Genomic DNA, 11,632 nt, shown 5'->3' with positions numbered 1-11,632 from the left:
AAAGTGTTCTCAGGTAGGTCAGAACAGAGGCGATGGGAAAGGGCTTTCAGGAGTGAGTATGACTCCCAAGACACAGTTTAAAAAAAAAAAATTGGCCAGGGACTAGGAATCTGAAGAGGCAGGTGATGAAAGCAGAATCCTGCCAAGTGGCCAGACCTAGGGATTAGGTTCCAGAACCAAGGAATCAAAAAGCAGATAGACAGGAAAGGATGTCATGCCTGGACTCTCAGCCCAAGGTGAGCAAAATCTGACTGTGTTTTTCAGGTTTTAACTCAGGTGAAGTTGGATAAAACTGTTCACTTATGATTGTTCTTTATAAGGTTGCACGCACTCTGTAGCCAACATTCTCCACCCCTACATTCTAAGAGAGCCATTGTAACTATTAAGAACAAGTAGAGAGAAAGCTGGATGTCCGCCCTCAGCTCCCACCTTAGCCAGCGAACAACTTACATAAGTGTTCACAGTGCTAAGAAGAAACTTCCCTGATTGTGGCAAAAAGCTACTGTCATGATGTGGCTTATGCATTTAATTTTTTAGTATATTGCTTTGCTGATGGGAATAATGCTTTTCTTGAAACCATAAGAGATTAGCAAAAGAAAATTAAATGCCAAGGAAAGCTGAAAATAAAGTGTATTGTTGCAATCAATGAGTCACAGTTCTGGACAAAGACTTTGAAGTTGCCACGCCTTATAGCTTCCACTCAGACACAGCATGAGTGAGAGGAAAAACCATGGCTGTGAGTCAGCCCCAGAAGACAAGACAGCTAAGCTGACCTCTGAGCTGTAGCATGAGCAACTCTGGTAGGCACGTGGTGACTAGTGACATTCATTCTCCAACACCCCTGAGAGAGCACCAAAACCCAAACAACTTCTTTTAAGAGGAATCAAGAGGGAAACGGTTCCAGAGCAGAAGCGATACCTTCTAGAAGAGATACTTTCAAAATTGGGAAGATTATTTTCGCACTATAAACCAGGGCTGTTTCTTATTCTGCTTTACTTTACTTCTCTGACTCTGTTCATTCATTTATTCAACAAATCTTTATTGAGTATTTACTGAATTAGGCACTAAGGAGGTAGTGAGAAAAACAGGCAGGGTCCCTCTGTCATAGGCCCCTCAGCGGGAAGCAGGCAGCCGATAACACAATATGAATGTGACATGATCAGGCTTCAAAGGGGAGGTACCTGATGCACTGACAGAGTGAAAGAGAGGATTCTAGGCAGGTAGAGAGCTCAGCTCAGGCTCCCAGGATGGTAAAGGAATTTGTGGGAAAAGCAGGTGAGATGCAGAGGGAGGAAAGTTTACAAATAGAAGGACAGTAAGAGACAAATTCCCTTCAATATCCCTGAACATTTCAGCTCTGAACACTTCATTTCTAGTTTCTTGAGAACATAGAGACATGTTTCAGTGAAAAACACTGGAACTTAGAGTCAGCTGGTCTCATTCTAACCCTGTAATAACACTCACACAGCTTTGAACCAGTTACTTAGATTTTCTGAGACTCAGTTTTGTTACCAATAAGATAGAAATGATAAAACCCAGCACATAATAAAAGTTAGCTCCCTTCCCCATTGGCCAATTTTCATCATCTGTCTGAGACTCAATGTCTTCGTTGAAAAATAGTAGTAAAAATTACCTATACTAGGCAATTGAAATTAAAGTGGGTTCACTTGTAAACTCTAAAGCATTATATAATTATCAGGTAACATTAATCACTTATAAAATATTTGTGAGGCCTACTGTACTCCAGATCCTGTGAGAGCTATTGGAGAAATGGAAGGTTGATTGAGGCACAGCCTTGCTCTCTGGAGAGAGTTGCTAAAAGAGAAATTCATTCTTTTCCTTGACCCGGAGAGAAAAGGCAGCAAGGTCAGAGGGAACGGCCTCTGTGGCCTGCACAGGCAGGCGAGTTCCTGGCACCTGACCCTCCCTGGGGGATACCTGATACCTTCCCTCCAGTTATCAGCTGACCTAAGGGAGAGGGTTGCAGGATGGATTTTCGAATCTTAAAAATCAGCAGACAAAGGAATCTTCCATCAAACAAAAAATTACCTGAGAGCCATAGGGAAGTAGTTGCTCTGACTGATGGAGGAGGTTTTCAAAGATGAAGAGAGAAAAACAGATCTCTGTGTGTCTAGTAAAAGTGGATGGAAAAACCCAGATTCTCTGATTCCCAGCCCAGCCAGCCAGCCCTCCCTCTCTGAAGCTCTTTTTGCCTTATTTTCCTATTCCTTTTGAGAAGACATAAAATAAGTAAGGAGTGGAAGATTTCTTGCCCAACCATGATTCAGGAGGAAACCCAGCCACAGAACAGGCAAGTGTGGTATCGCCTAGAGAAAAACGACTTGCAGAGACAGGTCTCATTTAGATCCACCCCAGATTTTGCAAAGAAGGCACCTCCTTCATCACAGACTCTAAGACCTTCCAAGTTCAGGAAGAAATTATCTGCGTCGCCATTAACAACTTGGCACAATGTACCTGGCAGGACCAGTGTGACTGAATCGGAGGTTTTTCTCAACATGACCCACAGGGACAGTGAAGGTCCTGTTTGCAGCCTGAAATTTGTGACTCTCCTGGTGGCCTTAAGTCCGGAATTCCTCTTCCTGGGAGCCGGACTGCAGCTTCGAGACAATGGGTACGATGGATTACTTATTGCAGTCAATCCTCAGGTATCCGAGGATCAGAACCTTATCCCAAACATTAAGGTGAGTGGCATATATGAAATTGAAACCATCATCTTATTCATATAGACCTGTAGCCTTCTTTACGGAATTAACAACCCTGCCTGGTTTGTATTTGAGCAGCAGAGAAAGGGGTGTTTCTCAAAGATAGCAACAACAATTATAATTAAAGCCAAGACAATTCATTCACCTAATTCTGTGTAGTCTCAGCCTACATACTGTTTACCTAGCCCCCTTTTATCTGTTGTTGGTTACTGCTAATTTTAGCTTTTGTGTTTAATGACTTGACTCTTTGGGGGGCAGAAACTCCAAAAATAACCCATTGTGGCAACAAAGACCAGATGTTTGGCTGATGAAGACTCATGATTGCACTTATTAAAATCATGTTGCTGAATTCCATCCTGAGGGTGGGAATTCTCGGACAGAGAGTCTGGATGGAGTGCCAAAAAGCAACATTCTTTTCACCTGAATGTCCTGTGAAGTAACTTGACTATTTTTACCTTAGTATGGTAAGGTAGACTCACACCTCCATTACTTGATTCTCCCTTTGGTATTGCTTTAATGAAATTAGTATTGTCATAAGGTATGGTCTTGGCCATGCCCACAGGTATGACATAAAAAAGATTTGTTTGGTGAAAGCTTAGAAAGCTTTGTGAAAGCTTTTCTTTTACAAAACTGGGAAAACTATATGGGCAAGCCGAGACACACAGTGTCCTAAATTCTCAGATAAGCATTTGAAGTTTATTTATCTTGCTTCTAAGTTTTCCCCAAATCTAATGCTGTCTCTAAAAGAAATGGGTTCCTTCAAAATATTTTCATTATTTTTGTTACTACTTATTTAAGTATAACTAGAAAACCAAAACAATAAGAATTCACAGTGATAATATAAACTTTTCTTTTATTTGGTTATAGGAAATGATAACCGAAGCTTCTTTTTACCTATTCAATGCTACCAAGAGAAGAGTGTTTTTCAGAAATGTAAAGATTTTAATACCTGCCACATGGAAAGCTAGTAATTACAGCAAAGTAAAACAAGAATCATACGAAAAGGTAAGAATTCAGGATTTCATTAAATGAATTTAACTGAAGAAGAAAATACAATATAATATGTTCAAACTTTAGGCAATAATAAATCATTGATATTAATACACAAATAATATCATTGAAAAGATTGTTATGCACAAAATGTATGAAAATGCATACATGTAATAAGTGAAAATTGTGAAGTAAAAAATAAGCAAAATGCCATTGCCCAGGTAGCCTCGCAGATGATCTCTTTCACTTTTTAACTTACAGGGTCCTTCCTTCCTGAAATTCTTGGTTAAGGACCAAGAACTAGTTTTATTCTGAGTATGAGATGTAAAGGGAATGATTCCAATTATGACTATCCTCATTTCCCACCCTGTCAGGGGCAATAAACATGCATGTCCACATGGAAGCCTAAGCCACTCACACATAAAAATTTGACTTTCCTATCCCACAGAGTGCAAATTAATAGAATTTCACATTAGCCCAAGTCCAGGACGCTGTTTTTGAGAGAAGCAAGGAAGAAAGCAGCATAAGAGGCATGGCTACCTTTTCTTTCCCAACCAAAAAAAGAAAAAGAATTTAAGCTTCAGGGACTCTCATAAGCTGAAAATTATAAACATCCATGGTCATGCCTGGCACATACTGGGAACATGCTACAAATAAATGTTAAAATAAATATTAAATAAATTTGGCAAATGACTATTTGAGATTACTGTGAAAAGAGTCCTAGCAGCTACCAGAAGGGGCAGGAGCAGAGGCACTGAGGACACAGCTCAGGGCGTCAGCAATGGAGCAGGTTCAAGATCTGTAATGGCAGCTCAAATAGAAGGGCTGGATTATGGTAATTTCCCCTTTTCCTTATTTGTGTCACTTGGCATGAATTTTCCTAAGGCTGTTTTAATTCTTAGCTCTTTTTTGAAGTTTATGCCTCAGTAACCAAATGATATATTAATAGCAATCTTGATAGGCATTCCAGCGTCCTAAAAAAGTTAAAGGGGCTCTTAAAACTATTTGATTTATAACCAAATGAAAGCATTTGATGCTCGGACATGGAGAAAAGAGAGACAGAGGCACTGGGATAAACTAAGAAGAGAGATACTGTTTATCAAACTTCAATTAAATGCCAGGCATTCCACATATACATATAATTATTACAATATTATTATATTGTTGATGTATTATTATATTATTGTGTATCAGCTGGTAAAGAATCCACCTGCAATGCGGGAGACCTGGGTTCGATCCCTGGGTTGGGAAGATCTCCTGGAGAAGGGAACACCTACCCACTCCAGTATTCTGGCCTGGAGAATTCCATGGACTATATATTCCATGAGATTGCAAACAGTCAGACATGACTGAGTGACTTTCACTTCACTTCAAATGCCAGACATTACATATATATATATAATTATTATAATATTAACATTATATTATTATATTGTTGGCATATTATATTATATAGTATGTATTCCTACATATTCCATATAACTGCTTAATTGCTTAATATATATATTGCTTAGTTCTCAGTCACACCTAAAATTGTTGCTGTTAGTTGCTGTTATCAAAAATTACAAAAATGAGGCTCAAATATAGTAAGGATTTTATCCCAAGTCAAACAGCTGGTAAATTAAGGAGCAATTTTGAATCCATGCTTATTTGATTCCAAAACCTGTGTTTTTTGTTCTAAGCTATGCTGTCACCAGTTATCTTACACAGATGTTATTAATCACTTTGGCCTTTAGTGGAACAAAAAAGTATTGGCGTTAACCAACAACAAAATCAGGTGGTACTTCTTATCCTAATGGAGAAGATAAATAAATAACTAAAGCAAAGATGACTGAACAGAAAGATTGAAGGAAAGAATCACTGAATCATATACCTGCTAGATACCAATTCTTTTAATCTCATAATGTTAATCAAGCAAGCACTTAGTGAATAATCATTATATACAGGAGCCATGCAAGGCGTGACAGAGGACACAGGAAAAGCAATATAGTTCCTGTCCTTGTGAATCTACAGTCCAGTGTAGGTAGGAAGCAGAGGGTGGAGAGAGGGTTAGGAAAAGCAGATAAAAACTGCCTTACTAAGGCCTATAAAGTAGAATATAACCCCAAACAGCCTGAGCATTCCATCCCATGCAGAGCACTCTTTCCTGGTTGCTTCAGGACAACTTTCCAGACATAGAAATGAGATTTTGTCCTCGTGAAGACTCTTCTAGGGCAAGATTGTAGCTCTTCCACAGGTGTTGCCTTGAAAAGTCCTTGGCCCGAATTTTTACCTTTCTAAAAATAAATGTTAATTATTATAAAAATAATCCATGCTTATTGCAAAAACACAATGTAGAAATATGGAAAATGAAAACATTACTTTCCATTATTCCTCAGTGGTGTGTACACAGACACACACACACACACACACCAGTACACATGTAGTACTTTTATAGTGATCATTACCTATATATATAAACATATATATACACACACACACACATTTGTGAAAGTGAAAGCCACTCAATCATGTCTGACTCTTTGCCACCCCATGGACTATACAGTCCATGGAATTCTCCTGTCCAGAATACTGGTAGGTAGCTGTTCCCTTCTTCAGGGGATCTTCCCAATGCAGGGATTGAACCCAGGTTTCCCACATTGCAGGCAGATTCTTTACCAGCTGAGCCACAAAGGAAGCCCATACACTTATAGGATTATATTAAATCTATTGTTCCAAAATCAGCTTTAAAGAAATCAAGCAGATACTCAACTTCTAAGAAGAAGTCTCCAACTTCTAAGAGCAAGTCTCGAGACAATGTATTATCTTTCTTCCTAAAAATGAACAATGTTGTATATAAAACTGTGCTCTAGATGGTTATTTGAATAGATATTTATTTTAGTTTTCAACTTAAAATAATGTGTTTTATAAATAGTAATTGAAATGATCAAGGTATAATATGAAATATATCTTCAACAGAAAAATTGTTTTGTTATTCTGATTGGTTATGGGAATAAAAGGACAAGGGATCAACCTAGAGAAAATTGTTCACAAAAAGCTATAACATTTCACAGTACAGCTCTAAACGATGTGTAAATGCTCTTAAAATTTCTTTAAATATTTAAAAAAATTTAAATTACATTTTACAGTGTATATAATGTCAGAATTTTACTGCGTTGACTTCTGAGAAAATTTTAATCTGGAAAATGGGTACATCAAATGACAGTAATGAAGTTCCATGGAAATCGGTCAAGTTTTTTAAATGTACACATTTTTGAAAGTGACAGATATTTGTGTTGACATTTAGTTGTGAATTCATTCTAAACTCCGTCTAAAGGCATATGTTTTTAAAAATCTGTTTTTAAATTGGGATATAAACCACACAGAAAGAATGCACATATCTTAAATGTACAGTTCAATGTGTTTTAACAAATGTAGATATTTGTGTCACCAATATCACAGTCAGGATACATGGTATTACAAGGCATTTCTTTTAATCTAGGCAAATGTCATAGTAACTGACTGGTATGGGGCACATGGTGATGATCCATACACCTTGCAATATAGAGGATGTGGAAAAGAGGGAAAATACATTCATTTTACATCTGAATTTCTATTAAATGATGGCTTAATAGCTGGCTATGGATCACGAGGTAAGTGTGGTCAATCAAGAAACAGACAATGGACAGCACTATTTATAATATTGTGCTCAGTGCTGAAAGGGATTCAGAGAACCTGAAACCTGTCCGGGACTTACATTTGGATGAGAAGATAGGCCACATGCCCATAAAAATGATGAAAATCAAGGTGAGCCAGAAAGGGTTAAGCACCAGATTAGTGGCCCAGACAGGGAGCACTTTAAGAATTCAGCAAAGAGGGAAAGCATTTTGAGCATCTGAGTTAGAGATCCTCTCACAAGAGGATCTTCAAGGTTGAATATCATTTTGATGAATGGAAAGAAGGGAGAGAAGAGTGGGAAGAGTATGAATAAAACTGTGGCAGCGGAAGAACCCAGGGCATATTTGAGAGAAGGAAGCAGTAGACCCCACTGCTGGTGCAGAGAGATTATGGGCAGTGAATAGGGGGAGAAAATGCTGAAATGCACACGGGGTAGGTAATGGAGAGCCTCAAATGCCCAGATTAAGGAATCACCACTGAAGGTTTACAAGCATAGCAATGAAACCATCCAAGCAGGGTTTTTCAGAAGCTGAATGTGGCTGCATGGATAATCTGGCTTCCTCAGATCAATGAGGAAGAAATTGGATTATTGAGAGAATAACTAGAAGTCCAAGCATGAGGCCATGAGATTTGAGTAAGATTGGAAGCAGTGAAATGGGGAGGACAAGAAAGATAGCCATGAGAACAAGAAAATTTTCTCTGTGCCAAGTGCTGGGCTATTTGCTTTTTAAATGTTGTTTTATTTAATCCTAATAACTCTAAGTAAGGATAGTCCAGAGAGTGGAAAAATATTAAATAGAGATCAGAACTGCTTCAGAGTGAAAGGCAACAGGTGTGTGTGTGGGCAGCAGCATTAAGGAATACATTAGGTTTTTGTCAGAAATAAAAGACAGCAGTTTAAAGGGGAAATCCACAAGTCTGAATTTAGGTGATTGAGTGTGAGGAACAGTGTTCTGTGCTTGGAAAGGCCTAGACTGTGGCTGGAGGAGGATGACTGGAGTGTGACAGAGAAGTCAGTATCATAGGTTTGGAGACCAGCATTTAGTGGATGGGATCTGAGAAAGAAACTGTGGTGAGAAAAAAATCAACAAATCGAGGGCTAACTTTTCAATTCTTAATTTTTTGCCTTTGATTAATGTACAGTAGTGCCATTCAAATGTTGTTTTCACTTTTACCCCCATTTAAATCCAAACAGATTTTATTATCCTCTGTATAACTAGCAGGAAGTAGAGCCATGCACCCCATAAAACACACTTTGTGTAACACTTTATAAAAAAGGCCTTTTTTCCTGGTAACTATGAGGTGCTGATAATCTCTGTACAAATATATGACTTCACCAGCACTTCTAAATTCCATGAGTAGGCAGAAACTTTTCCTTAACACTTTCAGCTTAGACTGTTCCCCTCCCTTCCTTTGTCCCAAGGTCCCCAAATTACACAACAGGTCACAGCCCGAGTCAACTCAGCAAACATTTCCTGCCTTCCCAGATCTTAAAAGTATTCAGTAAAGAAAGTGTACTTTGGGAGGAGAGTTAATCTGGAAAATTCTAGAGAAGTCAGTTTTTTGCTGAACATTGAAAGAAATGCAAGATTTAGAGAGGTAGAGAAAAACTTATAAAGGACTTGATGCCAACAAGGAGGATTTTCATGAGTAAGAGTTGGAGATAAACATGGAGAATCAGGGATATAATGAAAGAGAAAGGACCATCCAACCTGGTGAGGAGGTTCTATGATTCTTTTGGCTCCTTCCTCACTCCCTGGCCCCAAGGTTTTAATTTTTACTCCAGACAGAATTATCTATAGGAAAAAAAGCAGCAGGCCTGCCTGGATAAAACAGACTAAAAAACAGGAAGGCTTTATTTGCTTGTTTGGTGTCTTAGTCCATTTTGGTTGCTATAACAAAATATCATAGACTGAGAGGCTTACTCACAGCAGAAATTTCTCACAGTTCTGGAGACTGGAAGTCCAAGATCAAGGCACCAGCAGAACTGGTGTCTATGATGGCCCACTTCCCGATTCACAGACAGCCATCTGCTCCCTGTGTCCTCTCATGGCAGAAAGAAGAAGGGAACTCTCTAGGGTCTTTTGATAAGAGCACTCATCCCATTTATTAGGGCTCCAACCTCATGATCTAATAATTACTCCCAAAGGCTTTACCTTCTAACACTTTCACATTTGGGGTCAGGATTTTGACATATGAATTTGGGAGGGACATAAAAATTCAGTCCATTGAGTTAACACATTCAGTCCATATGGGTTTTTTTCCTTTCCCAGAATCCTGAACTTATAGGCATGTATGAAGCTAAATAGAAATCTGTTAGGCAGCTTCATTAGGGAAATGAGAGGATATGAGATTCCTCACTACTTTCTAACAGGTGTGCAACAGGTAAGTCACTGGTTTACACTTACAACACTAAACGTATTTTTATGCTCCCTTTTTTGTGGTGGTGGGAATAAAGCAGGAGATGGGAATGGGGTGGGGAAGAGGAAAGTGGAAGGAAGAATTGCACTTCAACCATTCAGAATCAGTATATATAGTCAGCTGATGCTATATCATCAATGATTAGCAAGGTCCATTGCTGAAATTTTATGAACTCAAAACAAAATTCTCTCTTCCACAGGCAGAGTGTTTGTTCATGAATGGGCCCATTTCCGTTGGGGTGTGTTTGGTGAATATAACAATGAGAAACCCTTCTACATAAATGGGCAAAGTCAAATTGAAGTAACAAGGTTAGTGGTTTTTCACATGTTTAAAATTTCTTGTTTATTTTTTTATTCTAAAATAGTTTATAATGGCAGGTAAAACTTAATTGACAATTTTGAAATTTTATTGCATTTTTAAAAATTTGTAAATATTTATGTGGTCAAATATGAAAACAATATAAAAAGTTATATTCTTATATATCATGCTGCCACCACTCTCTTCACCCTATCCTCTTTCATTCCCTCTAGGTCACCCACCTTATTTGTGTTTTTTTAGGAAAACTGAAATAAATATTAACAAATATTTTTCTTCACTTTTTTTTTTAATTGCATAGTGTTCCAAAGTATGATATGCCATAATTTTTCAACCAGTCCCTTGTTGTTGAACAAATGAGTTGTTTACAATGTCTGTCATTACTATAGGTTGCAATGATATATATATATATATATATATATATATATATATATATATATATATATATACATGACTTTCCCTGGTGACTCAGATGGTAAAGAGTCTGCCTGCAATGCAGGAGACCTGGGTTCAATCACTTGGTCAGGAAGATCCTCTGGAGAAGGAAATGGCAACCCATTCCAGTATTCTTGCCTGGAAAATCCCACAGACAGAGGAGCCTGGCAGGTTACTGTCTGTGGGGTCACAAAGAGTTGGACACAACTGAGCGACTTCACTTCACAATATTTGTTATTACTACAGGTCGTAATGATATATATATATATATATATATATATATTATATATATTATTTCCATTTTATACAGGCAGATCTGTATATCTATTGAACAGCTTCTAACAATTACCAGGTCATAGGGTAATTTTAGTTGTAACTTTGGTAGATACTGATTCTTCTCCTGAAAGTTACAGGTTTTTCATCCCTTTGACAGTATTGAGACTGTTAAATTAAGAAGGAATCCTTTATCATCATTACATGTTCACCCTCTTCTTCCTCTGATGTCCAATGGCAATGAGCTCAAAGAAGTCCTGATTCAGGATATCACCACTCATGCTTTCCTAGGGCCTTCAAAAGTTCATGGGGATTTCCTAGTTGCTTTTGCTTTGACCTTGTATAACTGGTAAAGCCCTTGGCAAAACAGAGCTTCCCATCAAAATCAAATGCCTGAAAATAAAGTGGAGGGCATTTATAGATTAATGACCTTTCTTAATAGTTTTAAAAATGTTTGTGTATCTAGCAATCTACAATCCTTAAAACAAATTATTTTATGAGTCAGTGAAAAGGAAACATAAGTTTTTATAAAACAAACCAATTTCTCTTACTATTTTAGGTGTTCATCTGATATCGCAGGCATTTTTGTGTGTGAGAAAGGTCCCTGCCCGCAAGAAAACTGTATTATTAGCAAGATTTTCCAAGAAGGATGCATGTTTATATACAATAGCACCCAAAATGCAACTTCATCGATAATGTTCATGCAAAGTTTATCTTCTGTAAGTATAATCTTAGAATAACAAACTCCTACAAGACCCCACCTTTCCCCAAGATAGACTGATATGTTTTAAGTATTGAAACAAAAAGGCAATTAAGAT

General features: G+C 37.8%; 1 protein-coding gene across 2 annotated transcripts in view; it reads left to right on the top strand.

Moving 5' to 3' along the window:
• The first annotated feature begins 2,266 nt into the window (after nt 1-2,266).
• The window catches only part of CLCA2 (chloride channel accessory 2), a 39,956-nt gene continuing 30,590 nt past the window's right edge, over nt 2,267-11,632 (top strand). For both annotated transcript variants that reach the window (XM_061121482.1, XM_061121481.1), the window contains exons 1-5: nt 2,267-2,702; nt 3,591-3,728; nt 7,195-7,345; nt 9,991-10,099; nt 11,374-11,533. In XM_061121482.1, coding sequence (XP_060977465.1) covers nt 2,280-2,702; nt 3,591-3,728; nt 7,195-7,345; nt 9,991-10,099; nt 11,374-11,533 — 981 coding nt within the window. In that variant the 5' untranslated portion in view covers nt 2,267-2,279. The remainder of the gene's footprint in view (nt 2,703-3,590; nt 3,729-7,194; nt 7,346-9,990; nt 10,100-11,373; nt 11,534-11,632) is intronic.

The sequence above is a fragment of the Dama dama genome, chromosome 20 (assembly GCF_033118175.1).
Source record: "Dama dama isolate Ldn47 chromosome 20, ASM3311817v1, whole genome shotgun sequence".
Lineage (NCBI taxonomy): Eukaryota > Metazoa > Chordata > Mammalia > Artiodactyla > Cervidae > Dama > Dama dama.
Note: the sequence above shows the minus strand (reverse complement) of the source record. Positions and strands in the feature narration are given on the sequence as shown.